Genomic DNA, 22,754 nt, shown 5'->3' on the forward strand with positions numbered 1-22,754 from the left:
CCTCTTCAGACTATAAAAAGTTACTTGTGCACAGGGCCCTCTTTGCAGAAGTCAACGCAGGATTGAATGTTGGAGGACAGTACTGGGAGCTTGGCAAGCTGGATTGCTGTGAAGCCTTATCTGTGCTTATTGCTGCCTGAGTTTGTCTGAGTTGCTGCCAAGGTTTTGGTGTCTTGTTATTAAAGGACATTCCATTTAAGCTTGTCTCGGCATTCGTTAATGGACGGAGGATGGGGTCAGAACAGTGCTAATCTCCGTTTCAAAGCCAAAGAGCCAGCGCAGTCCGAAGATGTCTCCATGGTCACGTGGCCGGCATGTCTAAACACTGAAGGTACACAGAACCCTGTTCCCTTCCCACCAAAGGTGGTTCCTATGTTTTTCTACTTGCATTTTTACATGCTCTCAAACTGCTAGGTTGGCAGAAGTTGGGACAAGTAATGGGAGCTCACCCCATTATGTGGCACTAGAGATTCGAACCGCCAAGCTGCCGAACTTTCTGATCAACAAGCGTAGCATTTTAGCCACTGAGCCACCTTGTCCCTTGAAAAAAAGAATAGGGAAGTAGAATTTTATGATTACTAGAAGCCTTCTTATACAGCTTGGTTAACAGCAGCCAAATGGCACATTATTTCCACAAAATTTTACAAGTTCAAATTCAGCTGCTAACTAAACTTTCTACCTAAAGTTAATATAGGTAAAAGTTATCTGTCTCTCTGTGTAACATCTATCTATCTATCTATCTATCTATCTATCTATCTATCTATCTATCTATCTATCTATCTATCTATCTATCTATCTATCTATTCATCTATTCATCTATTATTTAATATATTTATTAATGTCAATTGACTGTAACTGGAAAGTTATCAAATTGCTAAAAGAAACACTCACATGAAAACTGACTAACAATTGTACTGTTATATGCTAATAATTTGTTTATAGGATAAAGCTAAATTGAGTATAGGGGTGATCAAATGACATTCCTAGGGTTGCCAGCCAGGCAAATCTCCCTCTTGGAGTGGGCTAATCTCAGCTTTTTTTTTAAAAAAAAAAAAACCATCCAAAATTGTTGCTTTACTTAACTCCATTGTCACATCCACTAACCCCCACAGCTTCAACCTTAAATTGTCTACCATGGACCTCACCCCATTCCTAAGTGGTCCATAAAAGGGATGTACATAAGTGCACCAGCGTGCCTAGCATCCCTGTCCTACTGTCCCCATTTATTTGTATTCATTTCTTTCATTCATGTCCATGTTTATATTTATACCTGCTATCTTGTACACGTTTGACAAACTAGTAAATGCAAATACAAATATAAAGTGTGATCCATCTCTTTCAGAAGCCATCCTACCACATGAGAGAAAGTAAAGCTATCCCTTAGATATAGAGTAGATCAAACAAGCAAAGACGAGTGCTATCGTAAAGCCACTCCAAGAACATTTTTACAGGAAAAAAAAATGATATCAAATGCTCCAGCTGATGGTATTATCCCTTTTTGAAAATGCACATTTGCTTCTGATCTGGGTTCTAGCAGTCTTCTGGGTTTTAGCAGCCCATAATTGAATGTCCTACCATCTTCCAGTTGCATTTGTTGGCTCGCCAGTGGTTATTGAAGCTTTTAATGCCTTCTTTCTCTGGAATGATTACAAACTAATGTTCCCTTAGTATACCGACCATGTGCTTTGTCAAAAGTACAAAACAGACACTTTTATACATTTTGAGAAAGGGTGGGGTATCTTAATGGATTAAAGCAATCCATTATTTCTTGCTGAGAATTAAGACCAGACTGTTGCTTGTTTTCCCCCATGGGACTTTCAGAAATCTCAAATGTTCCCTTAACTTTGAAAGAGAAATGTATTAGACAGAGGTTTCTAAAGAAAGTTCCATGTCATGTAGGCTGAAAACTGAATCAATATACAGTATCTAAAGGTAAAGTTTTCCTCTCTCCAGTTATGTCTAAGGGGTATTCAGATACAGTTCTGAATATGTCTCTGAATTTTGAAGAACTTTTCCAGTGAAGGCAGGTATTATTGACATGAGAAGGGCAACAATAGCAATAGCAATAGCAATAGTAGATTTTTATATACTGCTTCATAGGGCTTTTTTAAGAGCCAAGGTGGCGCAGTGGTTAAATGCAGCACTGCAGGCTACTGCTAGATCAGCAGGTCAGCGGTTCAAATCTCACCGGCTCAGGGTTGACTCAGCCTTCCATCCTTTCGAGGTGGGTAAAATGAGGACCCAGATTGTTGGGGGCAATATGCTTACTCTCTGTAAACCGCTTAGAGAGGCCTGAAAGGCCTATGAAGCGGTATATAAGTCTACTGCTATTGCTATTGCTATTCAGCCCTCTCTAAGCGGTTTACAGAGTCAGCATATTGCCCCCAACAACAATCCGTGTCCTTATTTTACCCACCTCGGAAGGATGGAAGGCTGAGTCAACCCTGAGCCGGTGAGATTTGAACCGCTGAACTGCTGATCTAGCAGTCAGCTGAAGTGGCCTGCAGTACTGCACTCTACCCACTGCGCCACCACGGCTCTCAACAACCAAATCTAATAAATAAATGAATCAATTTTAAAAGTCTGCTGTTGTTGAAATTATTGAGTAATCAATACTTACCCAGAGATGGGTTGCTACTGGTTTGAGTGAATTGGTAGTGGTTTGTTGGCCTGGATCACAGAACCGGCAGTGACCCAGAATGGCCACACCCGCCACTGTTTTTTTTTGTCCTTTTTAAATGTTCTCTGCATGTGCAGAACATTTTAAAAGCAACTGGGCACGCGAAGCGCGCATGCAATGAAGAGGCAGTAATGCCGTCAGCAACACACTCCTGAAATTACCTCTGTCTCAGCAAAGTGACAGACAGTTCTGCATAGAGGAGGAAGAGGGCGGAGAGGGGGACAGTGTAAAGCTGTATTAGATGTGGGGGGAAAACTGATCCAACAGGTCTCATGTTGTCAAGTAAATAATAAAGAGAGGGCAGTGACAGTCACAATCTACAAAAGGCCCATGGGCCAGATGCGTCACACGCTGGCCACACCTATGCCTGGTTTAGCAAAGTGGAAAAAAGTCATGACACGTCACATGATGCCACCATCATGATGTGAGTGTCAGGTTTCCAAAAGATGCCCTAATTGATTCATGAGTCTCGAGCCAAGTTTCAAAAGAAAACTAGTCCTTTATTAGGAGGACCATTTGGCAAGACCTTATTGCAGTCAGATCTGAGCCTCCTTTGAATTATTGCTGAACTTTACACCTGTTCCTTCCCTCCCCTCAGTCTGTGTCATAAATCACATTCCCCAATGAGGTGCAACCCTCCCAAACCTGCTGCAGTAATCTGAGATCCGACTCTAGCTGAAAGTATGTGTGGAATGCGCTCCCCCTTTTCCTCACCATGGCAACTTTATGAGTTGACAGCGAGTTTGACTCCCCTGTTCTAACATACATGTCTTTTGTATCCATCTCATACAAATCAGTCCTAAGCATCAGATCCTCATGTAGGCATGCAATAGATAAAGAGATGGTCAACTTGTTTATCTTAAATTAACCTGTGTTCAAGATACTGTATATTCCATGCTGTGATGGCATGGCAGAATTTGGAGACTTTCATCACTAACTCTGCCTGATAGACCAAGCCTAACTAAAAGCTTGCAAAACCATATCCTTTAAAAATGCTTTTAAATTGATATCTTTTTTCACTGAATATGGATAGTATGCTTTTTTTTTCCCTTTAAAGAACCAAAATGGAAAAACCCAAGCAAATAGACCCAACAACAACACCCTAATGACATTAAATGTTTTAGCACCCGTTATGGTCACCAGGGAAAATTCAAGCTTAGCAGGAAATAACATTTTCAGGGATAGTTCCGCGCATATGCTCCAAAGGATCCCTCAAACGCATTCATTTATCCATTTATCACTCTGAGAGTTAATAAAAAAAATTAGCAACCCACCTCTGATGACAATACAAGTACATGAGCCATGGTGGCACAGTGGTTAGGAGTGCAGTTCTACAGGCTACTTCTGCTAATCACCAGCTGCCAGCATGTTGACAGTTTGAATGTTACCAAGCTCAAGATTGACTCTGCCTTCCAGTGGTGGGTTTCAAAAATTGTTGGAATCTACTCTGTGGGTGTGGCCTCCTTTGTGGGAGTGGCTTGCCACCCATGTGACTGGATGGGAGTGGCTTGTGGCCCATGTGACCGGATATGAAATTATGAATTAGTACTTAGGTTGGTCCAAGTAGCTATTCAGAAACTCTGGCATTGAAGCAGGCAAGTCTTAAAGCTGTCAAGTTACAAGATCCTTGCCAGTGGTGGGTTTCAAAAATTTTGGGAACATCTTCTGTAGGTGTGGCCTGCTTTCCAGGTCCACTGGTAGAACCTCTTCTAACCGGTTCGGTAGATTTGATGAACCGGTTCTACCGAATAGGTGCGAACTGGTAGGAACCCACCTCTGCTGCCTTCCATCCTTCTGAGGTAGGTAAAATGAGACCCAGATTATTGGGGGTGATAGGTTGATTCTGTAAACCACTTAGAGAGGGCTGTAAAGCGCTATGAAGTGGTATATAAGTCTAAGTGCTAAGTGCTATACTGGAAACATAGATATTCTGGCGAGCTATAGTGTTTTATGAAAGTGTTTCATTGTACTGTATTACTGCATTAAGAGTTTTCAGCATAAGCAATTGGAATTGCTGACACAGAGGTTTTAGGCAATGAAATCTAACAAAAAGGAAATGCAGCCCAAAATATTAGCACAAATAGTATTAAATATGCTTTCATGCAGCACTCTGGTGTGCACAGGGCTGCTTAAGTAGCTCTTTTTGGCTTCTCCATAAAGCAGCCATGTCTTTTCTCAAAATGATGATCTGTCTTCCCCAACTGCATTATGATCTCAGGAAAAAAGAACTCTTCAATTTAAGGAGTTGCCAAAGATGTTTTGTGCAAACCAGTGTGTTCTGAAATTTCTTATCCCCTTTGAATTTGAATGTCAACATTCCAAGTAACACATCCGCCAAAAGCAGAACTTGGAGTCAGATTCAGTGGTGGTATACAAATAATTTAACAACCGATTCTCTGCCATATTGAACAACTGGGTAGGCATGGCTCGGTGGTAATGTGACCATGTGGGTGTGGCCAACTCAACGTCACTCAGGTCGATGGGCTCTTCGCCTTAGCTGTTACAATGTAATAAGGATTAATCGGAGAGGCAGTTTCTATAAGCAGAGCAATCAAGATTAGGCTAGAAACAACACCAGAATGTTTCCTTCCTGCCTTCCTTACAGGATTAGCCCTGTAAAGTGGGGAAAAACAAAAGGAGATTTCTTCCAACAAACCAATTCTCCGAACTACTCAGAAAGTTAACAACTGGTTCTCCCGAATAGGTGCGAACTGGCTGAATCCCACCACTGGTCAGATTGATTCCTCAAAGAAGATGTTTATTGGATGCATCCTATCAGTACAGCTATTGAAAACCAACTCAAAAAGTTCCCACAGTTTTTTCCCCTAACTAAAAACAGGGGTGAAATTCAACTGGTTCTGACTGGTTCTGGAGAACCAGTAGCAGAAATTTTGAGTAGTTCGGAGAACCAGCAAATACCACCTCTGGCTGGCCCCAGAGTGGAGAGGGAATGAGGATTTTGCAGTATCCTTCCCCTGGAGTGGGGTGAGAATGGAGATATTGCAGAATCCTTCCCCGGCACGACCACCAAGCTACGCCCACAGAACCAGTGTTAAAAAAATTTGAATTTCACCACTAACTAAAAGAACAAATAATTCCCTCCCCAGGTGTCCCCGGTCACATTGTCCAATGAAAGTAGCTGGCAGGCTGCTGGGTCACTCCTCTTCTCCTCCAACTGCCACCTGTTTGGATGACCTTGGTTCCCACAAGAAAACCTTTTGTTTTGACTGTTATCCAGTCTATCTACTTCCCCCTCCCTTCCCGCTCTCAGAGTTCAAGGCAACTATGAGGCAGCAAAAAAAATGGCTTCAGCCAGGTTCGCTTCAGAGTTGACATTGACATGGTACAAAAACAGAAAAAACCAATTAAGATACAGAAGGATGTCGACAGACTTAAACATTGGGTGTTGAATTTCAACAAAATGAAATTCAATGGTGAAAAGAGTAAGGTTCTCCATTTAGGCAACAAAAACAAAATGCACAGGTACAGTATAGGTGGTACCTTGCTCAATAGTAGTAACTATGAAAGGGATCTTGGAGTCCTAGTGGACAACCGCTTAAATATGAGCCAGCCGTGTGCAGCAGCTGTCAAAAAAGCCAACCCAGTTCTAGGCTGCATAAACAAAGGGATAGAATCAAGATCATGTGAAGGGTTAATACCACTTTATAATGCCTTGGTAAGGCCACACTTGGAATACTGCATTCAGTTTTTGTCACCACGATGTAAAAAGGATGTTGAGACTCTAGAAAGAGTGCAGAGAAGAGCAACAAAGATGATTAGGGGACTGGAGACTAAAACATATAAAGAACGGTTGCTGGAATTGGGAATGTCTACTTTAATGAAAAGAAGGACGAAGAATGAGATGATAGCAATGTTCCAATATCTAAGGGGCTACCCGAAAGAAGAGAGGGTCAACCTATTCTCCAAAGCAAGACAAGGCAGGACAAGAAGCAAGAGCGAATTTTTTTGTGGCACCGAACCGGCAGGAATGCCAGCAGCAACCCACCCCTGGAGCAAAATACAGGGATATCCTCAATGAAACCCTGTTCCACAACACTCAGGACCTAAGGCTGGGTTGAAGGTCTACTTTCCAACATGACAACAATCCTAAACACACAGACAAGACAACAGAAAAGTAGCTTAGGGACAACTCTGTGACTATCCTAGAGTGGTCCAGCTGGACTGTGACTTGAACCCTCTTGAACATCTCCGGAGGGACCTGAAAATGGCTGTTCACCAGTGGTTGCCATCCAACCTGACTGAGCTTGAGAGGATTTGCAAGGAAGAAATGGCAGAAAATTCCCTCCATCCAGGTGTGCAAAGCTTGTTGTGTTCTACCCCAAAAAACCCACCCTGAAATTTCTTGCAACTGTGAGAAATATAAAAGTGCCTAATAGTAGCACTCATTTCTCAGCAGGAAAAAATGCAGCCCTAAATTTGTAGATTATGTTATAGCATGCAGTAGCCCAGGGTTATCTGCCTTCTTGTCATATCAGCTTGCAGATGGGTGGAGCATTTTTATAGATGATAGCAGAAAGAGAGATATAAACATAATTATCTCATAGAAAAAAAACATAGAAGCCACTTCTGTGCTAGCACAGGGAGAAAGTACCCTATTTTTGGAGTATAAGATGCACCAAGGTTTGAAGAGGCAATTTTTTTTTTAAAAAAAGGTTTTGCATTCTGCAAACCTCATAAAAATTGCCCGATTTTCACAAAAATGGGCCTGGTTTTTTCCCCCAAAAAAAGGGGCATGAATAGTCCTTAGGAGGCTTGTATAGTGCTCCTGGGGGGTGGGAGTGGGACAAAAATGAGCAAAAAACAGCCAGTTTTTTTTTCACAAAAAGGGGCCTGTTGTTTGTCAAAAAAAAAAAGCCATGTATAGCCTTTAGGAGGCTTATAGAGTGCTCCTGAAGGCTGGGGGGGGGGGAGTGTGAGCAAAAATCCAGCCAGTTTTTTGCTTATTTCTGCCCTCCACAGCCCCCAGGAACACTCTGAAAGTCTCCTAAAGGCAATGTGCGGCCATTTTGGTGAAGGGGGTGGGGTTTCAGGAGGCAAAAAAATGCTGTATTCAGTGTATAAAACGGAGAAAATTACATCTTAACATGAAATATATCTATGGTACAAATGAAGTTGCATGCAGAGGAATGGAAGCGGCAGACTTTGGCAAACTTTTGTGAGCTTCCATCCAAATAATACTGTTGAAGTCTCACCTTTTCTCAGAGGAATATAAATTGTGGTCCAGCAGGAATTGAAATGTACCAAATGCAAACGTATGATTAATTTCTATTAGTGAAGTCGCAAGCAGGGCATCGACTAGCTAATTTAAACCATTGCCTTTTTAGGATGCTGGAAATAATAATGGAAAGTATGCTAAGAGGCAAGTGAAATACAATGAAGAACATGAGTGGAAGCAATGTTACCATCAGCACCTTTTTCCACTTTTGCTGGCGCTGTTTAAAGAAAATTTTAACAAGCAGGTTCTGCACATGCACAGAAGCTTCTGGATAGTGGGCGGAGCTGCCCACTGCCGCTACTACTGGTTCGCCCGATCTGGGCCAATCCGGGAGCAACCCACCTCCCATGTATATAAGGTTCCCCACTGATTTCAAGGGGTTTATTCTAAGACTTAAATCAGTTTAAGATAAACACAGGAGTACCTTTAATCTGTTAACAAGTTTCTTCTTTAAAAAACCCTTTAATCTTTAGAAGAGAGAATCTTGGCCATAGAAGAAGAAAGAATAGAACAATTTGGTAGCCATTCCATTGTAATAATTTTTTTAAACCTTGGATGAGCTCAAGAAAAAAGTTACAGTAGGCTATTTTCCAATTTTACCAAGATAAATTATCTGCATATACTCATATGGCAATGGTTTTGAATATTATTCCTGGCAATAAATTATAAATTAAAGAAAGGAATTGGCTATCCATTCATTGAAGGCAACAGGCTGTCTCTGAATGTGTTGTAACTCTCAGAGCTACAGAGCGACAATTTGACTTTTGCAAATCCACAGTTTAATTTGAAATAAGTTTCGGTAGGAAACGCACAAAGCTATCAAATGAGCTGTAGCATAAACTAAGCCAGCCGCATAGTGTGATTCCATCACAAGGCACTAACCTTCTGCCCCTATAACATTGCCTCTTCTGCACATGGTAGGCACAGCAATAGCAATAGCAGTTAGACTTATATACCACTTCATAGGGCTTTCAGCCCTCTCTAAGCGGTTTACAGAGGCAGCATATCGCCCCCAACAATCCGGGTCCTTATTTCACCCACCTCGGAAGGATGGAAGGCTGAGTCAACCTTGAGCCGGTGAGATTTGAACAGCCGAACTGCAGAACTGCAGTTAGCTGAAGTAGCCTGCGGTGCTGCATTTAACCACTGCGCCACCTCGGCTCACAGATATTCATATATACCTGGAAATAAGGACTGGTGGGTAATCTTCACCTCTCTCGAATGCAAAACATATATTCCTCTATATCAGGTCCTGGGATGGCTTCCTGGTGTAAAAAGAGTTTCAGAAAATCACTCCAAAAGAAATAAATGTATTGAGCTGTAATTATAAAATGCATGTGTTCTGTTGATTCTTTGTTAAGTATCTCCACATGCTTACTTGATAAAGCGGTTTCGTTGTTTAGCATTTATCTGATTAGAAAGGCTGGTTTCTTTTTGACTGCTAAGATAACTATTAGTTTAAGTAGAGCAGAAGGGAGGCAATTATTCATTGTTAGATGCACTGGATCCAGAATAGAATAGAATAGAATAGAATAGAATAGAAGAGAAGAGAAGAGAAGAGAAGAGAAGAGAAGAGAAGAGAAGAGAATTCTTTATTGGCCAAGTGTGATTGGACATGCAAGGAATTTGTCTTTGATGCTCTCCGTGTACATAAAAAGACAAGATGCATGCATCAAGAATCATAAGGTGCAACACTTGATGGTAGTCATAGGATACAAATAAGCAATCAGGAAACAATATCAATATACATCATAAGGATAAGAGCAACAAAGTTATAGTCCTGCAGTCATAAATGGGAGGAGAGGGTGATAGGAATGATGAGAAGACTAATATTAATAGTAATGCAGCCTTAGTGAATAGATTGAAAGTGGTGAAGGAATTATTTGTTTAGCGGAGTAATGGCATTTGGGGGGAAAACTGTCCTTGTATCTAGTTATCTTGGTGGGCAATGCTCTATAGCGTCATTTTGAGGGTAGGAGTTGAAACAATTTATGCCCAGGATGAGAGGGGCCTGTAAATATTTTCACAGCCCTCTTTTTGACTCGTGCAGTGTACAGGTCCTCAATGGCAATAATATTATTAATGATGACCGGCCATCCAAATGTGGTAATTTAATGAAGTCATATCTTAAAACAATTCTGGGTGACTTACAACCAATAAACGGTATAAAATAAATATAGAAAAGCAAAAACCAGAAAGATTTCAATGGCTGGTAATAAATTTCAGGGACTGGTAAAAATATTGCATGAAAACGCTAATGTTTTATATGAGAACGCCCAAACGTTTGGCTTTCTCACCTGACATTATTTGAAACCTCAAGGATCTGAAGGATCTTGACATGTGGTGAGTTTTGAGGTATTTTTCATCAAGTATGTTGGGCCGTCAGTTCAACCCTCTGCACAAGGAATTGGAGTCAATTGGTCTCTGTTTCTGAATGTTTCTTCCTATGTGTCTGTTTTAGGGAAGACTGATTAGATCCGCGGTGTCAAACTCGTGGTGGCATCACGTCATCATGTGACATATCGTGACTTCCCTCCCCCTTTGCTAAACCAGGGGTGGGCATGGCCAACATGTGACACATCCAGTCAGTAGGCCGCGAATTTGATACCCCTGGAATAGATAAACCACAGATATATGGATACACACAGTAGTTCATTTAATAAACTAGAAGAGAAGAGAATAACAGAGTTGGAAGGGACCTTGAAGGTCTTCTAGTCTAACCCCCTGCCTAGGCAGGAAACCTTACACCACTTCAGACAAATGGTTAGCCAACTTCTTCTTAAAAACCTCCAGAGTTGGAGCATTCGCCACTTCTGTAGGCAAGGTGTTCCACAGATTAATTGTTCTCAATGTCAGGAAATTCTTCCTCACTTCTAAGTTGCTTCTCTCCTTGATTAGTTTCCATCCATTGCTTCTTGTTCTGCACTCAGGTGCTTTGGAGAATAGCTTGACTCCCTCTTCTTTGTGGCAGCCTCTGAGATATTGGGATACTGCTATCATGTCTCCCCTGGTCCTTCTTTTCATTAAACTAGACATCCCCAGTTCCTGCAACCGTTCTTCATATGTTTTAGTCTCCAGTCCCCTAATCATCTCCATTGCTCTTTTCTGCACTCTTTCTAGAGTCTCAACATCCTTTTTACATCGTGGTGATCCAAAATCTATTGGGATCCCATATAAAATATTAAGAATGTTCATGAAAGCCTTTTAGCAGCTCCAGGAATGAGTTAGCAACCATCCAACCCTTTTTGGTTTTCATTTTTCAATTTTCGGTTATAATGCTGTTGGCTTTTATACTGCTTTGCATATTATTTTATTGACTAAAAGCTGCCCAAAATAGTTTTAAGATATAAAAATGTTTAGAAAAAAAATAACCACAATTGTCTAACAAAACTATCCTCTTTGGTACAATTACTCCACATACATTTCATATGAATAATTGGTCCCTTCTGCATTTTCTTTTGATGGTTATCTTATCTGTCAGAAAGGAACAGCAGTGTCTAATCTAATAACGGCTAAACCATGAAACCATCTTACCAAATAATGTTTTTCATTGTTTAGCAAAGAATCGAGAGAAGACATACATTTTACAATTACAGCTCAATATATTGATTCCTTTTGGAATGCTTTTCTGAAATTCTTTCTATGCCAGGGAGCCATTCCAGGACCTGATGTAGAGGAATATATGTTTTGTGTCAGAGAAAGATTACTCTCCAGTCCTTATTTCCAGGTACATATAAATCTCTTTGTCTATTACTTATTGATTTATTTAGTTTGTCATTCATGTGCAATATAACAGAAATAACAATAAAACATGAATAAGAACACAGGAAATAGGTACAAATAATTGGGGACAATAGGATAGGGATGTTAGGCACGCTGGTGCGCCTACTGACTTCTTAGGAATGAGGTGAGGTCAACAGTAGACAGTTTAAGATTAAAGTTATGGGGGCTTAGGGATGAAACCACAGAGTCAGGTAGAGCATTCCAGGCATTGACCACTCTCTTGCTGAAGTCGTATTTTCTGCAGTCAAGTTTGGAGCAATTTACCTTGAGTTTGTATCTATTGAATGCTCATTGTGTATTATTGTGGCTGAAGCTGAAGTAGACATTGACAAGTAGGATGTTGTAGTAGATAATTCTGTGTACTACACTTAGGTCAGATAGTAGGTGGTGTAGTTATAGGTTATCATGGTCCAAAATTTCAAGCCTAGTGGTATAAGGTATTCTATTGAGAGCAGAGGAATGGAGGACTCTTCTCGTGAAACACCGCTGGACTTGCTCAATTTTATTAATGTCCATTATACAGTGAGGATTCCAGACAGGTGAGGTGTATTCAAGAATCGGTCAGGCAAAGGTTTTGTGTACCCTGGTTTGTAGTAAAATGTTATCAGAGAAGAAGCGTATTGAGGTTGAAGCTGAAGTAATCATTGACAGGTAGGACGTTGTAGCAGATAATTCTGTGTACTACACTTAGGTCAGAGAGTAGGCAGTGATGTTCTAGGTTGTTTGAAGCTTGAAGGACTGGCTATGTTACAGGGCCAAAACATAACTGCTTTGTGGTGAAACCACACTTTGTGAATGTTTTAGTTTATGTAGAGGTTTTGTAGAGCCCATACTATAGCTTTGTGTATTTGTTGCTTCAAAATAACTTCAAATGAAACCATGAATTTGGACCAATCACATATTGCTCTGTCAAAGTTAGCTCTGAGCGGAACAATACATCCAGGGGCAGCTTATTGTCTTGGAAAAATGAATGATCAATTCCTGTCTTTGGTTTATTGTTGGTTCCTATGAATAACATTCAAATCCATTGCCGTATGAATGTGTGCGGATCATTTATTTAGGTAAAATTGGAAAATAGCCTATGGTAGCCCTTTCTTGAACTCATCGGAGGTTTTAAAAAGTATTATAATGGATTGGATACCAAGTTATTCTATTCTTTCTTTTTCAATGGCCAAGACTCTCTCTTCTAAAGATTAGGTCTTAAAGGACTTTTTAAAGAAGAAACTTCTTAACAGACTAAATGAATTCCTGTGCTTATCTTGAACTGGTTTAAACCTTAGAATAGATCCCTTGAAATCAGCGGGGAAACCTATAAACATGGGAGGGATTTGTGATTACCGTATGTCTCCTGGAATCACAACAACTACTGAAATGCTGTTAAAGTTTGCTGTATTAGTCTTGTGCAAGGAAGCAAACTCTTTATTTGAATATTAGCAAAAAAACCACACACACCAAGTTTGATCCAAGTGGATTCAGGCAGAGTTATGTATCTTTATAGCTTGCTTCTGATGGAGTGAGAAATTCAAGATATTATGTCTAGCTAATCTCGTTTCCCATGAAAATTCTGTAACCATAACTCTTTCTTGAGATTACCTAAGGTTTTAAAAATTATTAGCAATAGCAATAGCAATAGCAATAGCAGTTAGACTTATATACTGCTTCATAGGGTTTTCAGCCCTCTCTAAGCGGTTTACAGAGTCAGCATATTGCCCCCAACAACAATCCGGGTCCTCATTTTACCCACCTCGGAAGGATGGAAGGCTGAGTCAACCCTGAGCCGGTGAGATTTGAACAGCCGAACTGCAGAACTGCAGTCAGCTGAAGTAGCCTGCAGTGCTGCATTTAACCACTGCGCCACCTTGGCTCTTTATTATATTAGAGTGGGTGCCAAATTATTCTATTCTTTCTTTTTCTATGGCCTGGGCTCTCTCTTCTAAAGATTAGGTCTTAAAAGGTCTTTTAAAGAAGAATACTGTTAACATAGTAAAGTTTTCCCAGTATTTACCTTGAAATGAACCACAACTTAGTAGATCAGTTGTAAATCAGTGGGGAACCCTACATACACGAGAGTGACTTGTGATTATATCCCTGTAATATTTTAAAAAGTAAAGGTTCCCCTCACACATATGTGCTAGTTGTTCCCAACTCTAGGGGGCGGTGCTCATCTCCATTTCAAAATCAAAGAACCAGCGCTGTGCGAAGACTTCTCCGTGATCATGTGGCTAGCATGGCTCAATGCCGAAGGTGCACAAAGCGCTGTTACCTTCCCACCAAAGGTGGTTCCTATTTTTCTACTTGCATTTTTTACATGCTTTCGAACTGCTAGGTTGGCAGAAGTTGGGATAAGTAACGGGAGCTCACTCCGTTACGTAGTGCTAGGCATTCGAACCACCAAACTGCCGACCTTTCTGATTGACAAGCTCTGCGTCTTAGCCACTGAGCCACCGTGAGATCTCCTAATCTCAGTATCTACTCTAATGCTATTAAAATATGTTGTGTTAGATTTGTGCAAGGAAATAATAGACTACTTGAAATATTAGCAAATAAATTGAAACGTGTATTATTTTTCCCTTTCTTTTTTTCTTTGTTTCATGAGCCTCTTTTGACACTAATGGATTCAGGCATAGGTTTTTTAATAGGGTTTTTTTTGTGATGGGATGAGAATTTCAAAACATTATCTCAACCATGCCTCATTTTCCATCAAAACTCAGTAATATTGTTTATCACTAAATTTTGGGAACAGCTTGATCTGAAGCTGTCCCAGATTATCAGAAAGACTTTCAGATAGAATTTGGGATCTCTCTTGTATTCAGAAAAATATATATATGAGAAATGGAACTCATCCAGTTTCACATATTTTAAGCTTCGTTAATGTTGTACAAGAGTCTATGGATTGCAAATAAAGAGGATAAATGCGCATTTATTTTCTAAAAAGTGTGTGACTTTCAGATCTCTAGCTGGCTCCTGTTAGATATGAAATTTTTATTTGTTCTGCCTAGGTGGCGCAGTGGTTAAATGCAGCACTGCAGGCTACTGCTAGATCAGCAGTTCAGCGGTTCAAATCTCACCGGCTCAGGGTTGACTCAGCCTTCCATCCTTCCGAGGTGGGTAAAATGAGGACCCAGATTGTTGGGGGCAATATGCTGACTCTCTGTAAACCGCTTAGAGAGGGCTGAAAGCCCTATGAAGCGGTATATAAGTCTACTGCTATTGCTGCTATTGCTATATATTTAATTTAGTAGACATTATTTATTGGCTGCTTATTGGTTTTCTTTTATGAATTCGGTATTGCCTCAAGGAAAACTTCAGAGCTTTGTCTTAAGGAAAAAAACCTTCCTTTTTTGTCTGTAAAAAAAAATCTGAACATAATTTATTATAATTTAGGATTTATTGTTTGTCTCTATCTGTAGGTGTTTATGTACAAAAGGAGAAAAAGTTAAACACCGAAGGAAAGAAGATTGAGCTGAGCAGAATGGCGGAGTTTGAACCTACCGTATCATTTGCTTCAGAGTTCAACAATGAAACTTATGACATTCCTGACTTTGAAATTCCAGATATTCCAATTTCTATTGAGATGACCATTTATATTGTCATTTTTATTCTCTGCTTTCTGGGACTTTTAGGGAATGGAAAAGTCATCTGGATCCTTGGTTTCCATATGAAAAGGAATTCTTTCTCCATCTATGTCTTGAATTTGGCTGTGGCAGATTCTGGAGTCCTCATGATGGAGGTCTTGACTCAAATATTCCAAATTCACAGTCCACTTAATTTCAGAGCATATTTTTTCAATCTTCTTTATTTTGTGTTGTATAATACTAGTCAACTTTTACTCATAAGCATCAGCGTGGACCGTTGTGTATCTGTGCTTTTCCCAATTTGGCACCAATGCCATCGGCCACCCAAATTGTCCCTCATTGTGTGTGTTATCACTTGGGTTGTGCCCTTTATGTACTTCGTATTGGAAATGGTCGTTGTATTTCCAGAGCCTTTTCTACTGTTTCAGTTGATTTTCAACGGTCTGGTGTGTTACCCAACGATGGTCATATCCTCTCTGATCTTGCTTGTCAAATTTTTCTTTAAACAACGCCAGCAAAAGCGGAAAAAAGTGTTGATGGTAACCTTGCTTGCGCTCATGTGCTTCATTGTATTTCGTTTGCCTCTGAGCATTTTTTCCATTATTACTTACAGTATAGTAAAAGAGAATGAGTTAACATTGTTACTCGATTTCTTTGGGGAAGGGAACTCGCCAATAGAAAAGAAAATTCTGTTTGATTTTTTTTTAGAGATGATGTATTTTTTTCACCCCTGGTCTCAACATATATTAATTCTTGCATATCTGTCTGACATCTGTATTGTAGTAAACAGCAGCATCAATCCAATCCTTTATTTCCTGGCTGGGAGAAATAAAGGGGAACGATCCAGAGTATCGATGAAACTTGCGCTCCATAGGGTTTTCACAAATGAGGCAGACACCAAGGAAGATGAGATGCAGCCTGATGAAACCGAGTTATGATCATTTTCTGAAAAGATTGATCTTCCTTGTTTAATTGGAACCTCAGTTAAGATGTTCCTACTTTCTGGGCTAAGAAGATAGATTTTGTTATTGTTTGTACATTGTGGTTTATTAGGTATACCTGTGTATAATGATCCCCCCCCCCACATTTTCCCCTATATGTTACATCATGGAGCTAAAAATAAGATTATAAAAAAGAAGTCCATAAAACTACCCTGTTTTCCCAAAAATAAGACCTCCCCAGATAATAAGTCCAGTCGGGCTTTTGAACGCATGCACTAAAATAAGCCCTCCCCCAAAATATTGGAACACAGCAGCAGCCATGAGGTGACCACACTCACCGCCTCCTGCACCTCAAAAATAATAAGACCTCCTCAAAAATAAGGCCAAGTGCTTATTTCAGGGGTTAAAAGAAAATAAGACCCTGTCTTATTTTCGGGGATACATGATAATAGTCAAGAAGGTCTCCCCATCTTTTTGTAATAAGTTTTTTTTAATTTTATTTTATAGCATATGAAAATTCCAACTTCAATTGAACAGTGTGTTGTCTGGGTACAAATTATTTTAAGAAGTAATAATCAAATTGCTTACAACAATATTAATTGCATTAATATCAACTATACTATTAATAACAGTAATAATCATGCTATTTGTTTAACCAATTTTACCCTTTTTTTTGTATCACTGATCCTTTCATATATTTTTCTGATTCCAGCTCTTGTTTTTTGTCAGCTAGCCATTGATAAAATAAGTCCCAAGTCAACAAATATTCAGGTTTTTTCTTTTCCTTAATTGTAAGTGTTAGCTTGTTCATTTCTGCGCATTCTAATATTTTTCTAATCACATCTTCCTCTCTCGGGATCTCTACAGTTTTTCATTGTTGTGAAAATACTATTCTCACTGCCATTAATAAGTGTAAAATCAGATTGTTTTACTTGTCTGGTAAAATGCCCAACAAAAATGTCTTTGGTTTCAAGTCTATATGTTGTTTTATCATTTTTTCCAGCCATGTATATATTGTTGTCCAATATTTTTTCTCTTTTTAACATGTTTTTCGCTTTTTAACATGTCCATCACATACATCTGGTGACATTTCCAACATTTTGCAGAATTATCCTTAAATATCTTTGCTAATCCATCTGTAGGGACAGGGTAGCTCAATGGGTAAAACACTGAGCTTGTCGATCAGAAAGATCAGCAGCTTGGTGGTTCGAATCCCTAGTGCCACATAATGGAGTGAGCTTCCATTACTTTTCCCAGTTTCTGCCAAACTAGTAGTTCAGAAGCATGTAAAAATGCAAGTAGAAAAATAAGAACCACCTTTGGTGGGAAGATTACAGCATTCTGTGTGCCTTTGGCATTTAGTCATGCTTGCCACATGACCACAGAGATATCTTCGGACACCACTTTATTTGTATTATAGAGTCAATTTCACATTACGATGAAAATCACTGGTTAGATGTCTAAGGAGAATCAGCGAAAACCATCTGTAAAATATTTGTTCTAGCTTACTATAAGCCTAGCTGAAAAATATCTTGTTATAACATCATGCTCATATCTGATACACTTATTTTTCACCTAATTTTACTTTCAAACACTCAAATGGTCATGCTAAGTGTGTCTAATTCATTTTTGTTCAACCTGGATCACATTAAAATAGATGGACTTCAAATTCCTGAATTCCCCAGCTAGCTATTGAGGAATTCTAGCATTTGAAGCCCAATCATCTTAAAGTAGACAATTTTGAGAAACATCGATCTAGTTGTTCAATTGCTTTTCTTCCGACATTATTAGTGGCAGGAGCTGTCTGGTTTTGCAGAGTTATATTAACCAATTTATGTTAATCCTGAATTATATGGTAAAGATCTGCATCATCTAATAAGAGAGGGCTGGATCATCATTTCTATGCAAAGACATTGCTATTTTCCCTTTGCAAAAGACGTCACTTTAGTCCAATAACAGAGTGACCTTTGGCAGTGGAATTTACTGCTTTGATTGAACCTTCAGGAGCCCAAACTCTGTTTTTTAGAATGCCAAGTGGCATCCTATTGTCCCTGTTTAGCTGATTCCAAAATCTGTTTTGCTAAAGATTTTAATTTATGCTGGGAAACCAAAAGAACTTGCAATGTTTGTTCTTTCAAAAAGCAGTTTGAGTGTCCTCCTGCATTATTTGAGCCAGGTGAAATTCATTTTTACATTTTAAAAAATAATATTATTAGATATATTTTAACATTAAAAAGCAACATATAGTTCCAATTTTTACAGCGTTTCCGTAACTCACATTAACATAGTTACTAACTACATAGATTACTATACTGGGTATCATATATACAGTTAAATTATATAAATATTTACAGACATATACGTTTCTCTTTTTTTTCAATATATCCTATATATTCTTTATATATTAGCTTTACATCTATCTTCCAACCAAATGTACTATATATTCGAGATTTTATAGAATTCTGAGCCAAGTGACATTCTTACTTGGTACCAGTTCTTTATAACTTTCTACTTAGACATAAAATCCTTTGTCGCAGAAACACATCAGAATTAACCGTATCAAAATATCTATGTAACAAAATAAAAGTTTTATATATTTTTATTTGTATGCCGCCCTTTTCCCTGGGGGGACTCAGGGCAGCTCACAATTCAAAAGAGGGGGGGGGAGAAGACAAACAATAGACAATACAGCATGTTAAAAAGAAAACACAACAGTCGCACAATTCGAGTGGGGCTACAATCTTAACCCCAGGCCAGCCGGGACAGCCAGATCTTTAAAGCGGCGCGGAAGGACTGGAGGGTGGTGAGGGTCCGAATCTCCATGGGGAGTTCGTTCCAAAGGGTCGGAGCAGCCACCGAGAAGGCTCTCCTCCGGGTAGTTGCCAGTTTGCACTGGCTAGAAGATGGAATTCGGAGGAGGCCTAATCGATGCGATCGTATCGGTCTAGTGGAGGTAATTGGCAGTAGGCGGTCTCTCCACAAGTCTCTTGTGGACTAATCCATTTCAGATGGTCTTTGATGTCTCGGTTCCAACTTGCGTTACAGACTGATACAGCTATACTTGATTGTTATCCTTTCATGTGTGGTCTAGCTCTCCCCTCTTTATGTAAAATGCTTTGGAAATGTATGCTTCTCCCACAGATGTGCATGTCATTTCCTCCAGGTTGTACAAATCAGTTTACAAATCAAATAAAGTTATCTGATCCAAATATTCATCCACCTTCTGTCGTTTAAGTCAGTCAGTTTTTTTATTTCATGTGTGGCGTTGTTACATTAGTTTAGGAGACTACAACCTTCAGTTTCCAAAGGAAAACCAAGATATAAAGAAAATAAATAACATGCAAGATGTACCAATTGATACTATGTCCTATCAAAATTCAGGGTAAGAAGTTGTGAGTGCTCCATCCATGGAGGCTTTTAAAAAGAAACTGGATCTATGGAGCAAGACCATTAAACTTACAACATCTACAGCATTCAAAGAAAACATATACAAGATGGTTTATAGGTGGCACTTCCCCCCAACGAGGTTAGCCAAGATGTTTCCTGGGTTATCTCCATTGTGTTGGAAATGTGGAAGAAAGGATGGCACATTCTACCATATTTGGTGGTCCTGTACTGAGGCCACGAAATATTGGAAAAGGATTAAAAAAATGGTTAAAAGAGGTTACCGGGGCAAACATGGAATGGAGACCCGAGAACCTTCTACTAAGCATTAAACCAGAAAACATAAACAATTCAATATGGCATTTGAGCCTACATAGAATTGTGGCCGCAAGAATAACCTATGCACAATTTTGGAAATCCACTACCATACCGTCGGAAGATGCTATAATTAAAAAGATCTATGAATGTGCAGAAATGGACAGAATGACGGGTTGGCTGAGGGACAAAGGAGAAACGGAACATTATCTTAGCTGGAACTTATGGTATATGTGGGCGACAAGGAGAACAGCAGGGACTTAAAATGGGGAAAGTTAACATGGGTATTGTAATAGATCCCTGAACTTTGCTATGAGAAGATGTGGCTTAGAGACCTAACAATGAGGAAGGAAAGAAAAAGTTGGGCTGTGAATGACTGTCACCGCGGGGGGTGAGGGGGTTGTATGTTTAAAACGGTATTTGTATCTGTATGTTTTACGCTTTTAAAAAAATGTATAACTAATGAAGGCCGATACAAAAGGCTGTATATTTACTTTATATTGTTATGTATGATTTGTCTTTCTTATGTTGTTGTATTTTTCTTTCTGTTTTTTAAAGGTAATAATGTTTAATAAAAATTATATTTTTTTTTTTAAAAAAAGAAACTGGAAAGCCACTTGTCTGGAATGTTACGAAGCCTCCTGTTTGAACAGGTGGTTGGACTAGAAGACCTCCAAGGTCCCTTCCAAGTCTCTTATTCTGTTATTTTCTTACACTAATATGTTATGCAAAGACTGCCTCAACGAACCTTTACAGAAGGTAAATCCCAGAAATATCCTTTAAAAAAAAAGCTTAATTCATAATTGCAATTTTCTATCTTGGTGTCAGCACCTCTCCATTTAATAATTAGGAAAGAAGACCACGAGATTTCATTTGTAGAAAATCAAATGTACTTTTACTAATTAAAAATGGCTAAAGAGCGGTTGCATAGCAAAGTCTGGTTAATTAGGCGCGAAAGCAGTTGATATATAGAATAGCCCATTCCACTCCCCCCTGGCATCATAGGCCTAGTCCAATCATAAGTCCTTCAAGTGTCAGGTGTGAGATAACTTCAAAAGACATCACGAAGATGGAATGTCGGTGCCGTTAACCCAGGCGGGAAACATCCACGCATGCGTAGTACGTCCATCCAAAGATCTCCAGAATCTTCCTCCAGCACAATAAGTAACCCCACCCAAATAATATGCCCTCCCTCCTCGTTTCAATGGCAGCTGAAGCAACAGCAAAGCAGAAGCTGACACTTGGAGAGATACTTTTCTGTTGGGATAAAACTTCTCACCTTCTTGACTTAGTGCCTTTCAGCCGTCTTCTGACTACATATAGAACAATGAGGTCATTTGGGACTTTGAGACTCACAGCCCGTCCTCAGAATTCTGGCCATTGCAATGTCATGTGATTGTGATTTCCAATGCTCTTTGCCAGCTTCCAACAAGCAAAGCTAATGGATAAGTAGGGTGGAAGTCAGTAGTCATGGTCACGTTTGAAAAACAATATGAGAACAATTCTGAACACACTAGAATATTATGAAGCACATCCAGGGAAACCAGTTGCATTGATTTTTTTGAATGTCCAAAAGGCCTTTGACCACTTAAAGTGGCAATTCATTATAACACAATAAAGAACCATGCAATTCGGAGAGAAATTTGTGAAGATGATAGAAACAATTTATTTGATTCAAACAGCGAACTTGCTAATAAATGGAGATGTTACAGAGAAGTTTAATATTTTGAAAGGAGTAAGACAAGGATGCCCCCTATCATTCTTATTATTTATTTTAACATGAGAAATACTACTAATCTAATAGTTTTCTAATCCTCACTTGATGACCTGTGGTGATTGACTTAACACAGTGAATATATATGTATTGCTATCATTAAGCAACATGGTGGCTGAAAGTTGTGTTTTATTTAGTTCTGAGAATTTTACTTGAATTACCAGTGTAATTTGAGGATTACATATGCATCATACTACACTAGGGAGTTCATTTGATGAAATACATAGGGATATGCACAGAGGTTTTCAAAATTTGTGAACCATTTTGAATGTTCAATATTTCTGAATAAATGTAATCGGAAACAAGACTCTTTGGCTATCCACGTCCTAAAACTAGAGAAAGAAAACCCAATTAAACAAATGAGTTAAACTTCTTCATTTGCCTGCCGAGGAAAATGATTCGAAGCTATGTGCTCATCCATTCCAAAGCCAAAGAGCCAGCACTGTCCGAAGACATCTATGTGGTCCTGTGGCTGGCATGACTAAATGCCGAAGGTGCATGGAACACTGTTACCTTCCCACTAAAGGTGGTCCCAATTTTTCTACTTGCATTTTTACGTGCTTTCAAACTGCTAGGTTGGCAGAAAGTGGGACAAATAACGGGAGCTCACTCCATTACAAAACATTAGGGATTCGAACTGCCGACCTTTCTGATCAACAAGCTCAGCATTTTAACCCCTGAGCCCTTGAGCCATGCATCCCTACCCCTAAAGTCACTTTCAGATAAACCCTGATGAGTTTTACAAATGAGAAGGACTTAGGTCCCATTATTCCAGAATATTGCCAGTTAATGTTGGTACCAGCTAGAAATAAGAACCGCGGGGGGAGGGGGAGGGGAGGGGGGTTGTATGTTTAAAATTGTATTTGTATTTGTATGTTTTACTCTTTAAAAAATGTATAACTAATAAAGATTACTTAAAAAAAAAGAAATAAGAACTTGAAATGTCTATTAAAAAAATGACAAGAAGGGAGGCTTACAATGATAGAAGCTATTTATCTTTAAAAAATAGTTTTAAAAAACCAGCAAATGAAAATTACCTATAATAATTTGTTATCGTTAAATATAA

General features: G+C 39.2%; 1 protein-coding gene across 1 annotated transcript; it reads left to right on the forward strand.

The window, feature by feature from the left end:
• Window positions 1-15,171: 15,171 nt before the first annotated feature.
• On the forward strand, window positions 15,172-16,212 carry LOC106549127 (mas-related G protein-coupled receptor member H-like). Its single transcript, XM_014066692.2, has one exon. It carries the CDS (start codon window positions 15,172-15,174, stop codon window positions 16,210-16,212), a length of 1,041 nt encoding a protein of 346 aa, XP_013922167.2.
• Window positions 16,213-22,754: the final 6,542 nt, after the last annotated feature.

Source organism: Thamnophis sirtalis, unplaced genomic scaffold (genome assembly GCF_051295495.1).
Source record: "Thamnophis sirtalis isolate CommonGarterSnake01/CBP01778 unplaced genomic scaffold, rThaSir2_p1.2 scaffold_2, whole genome shotgun sequence".
Classification (NCBI taxonomy): domain Eukaryota; kingdom Metazoa; phylum Chordata; class Lepidosauria; order Squamata; family Natricidae; genus Thamnophis; species Thamnophis sirtalis.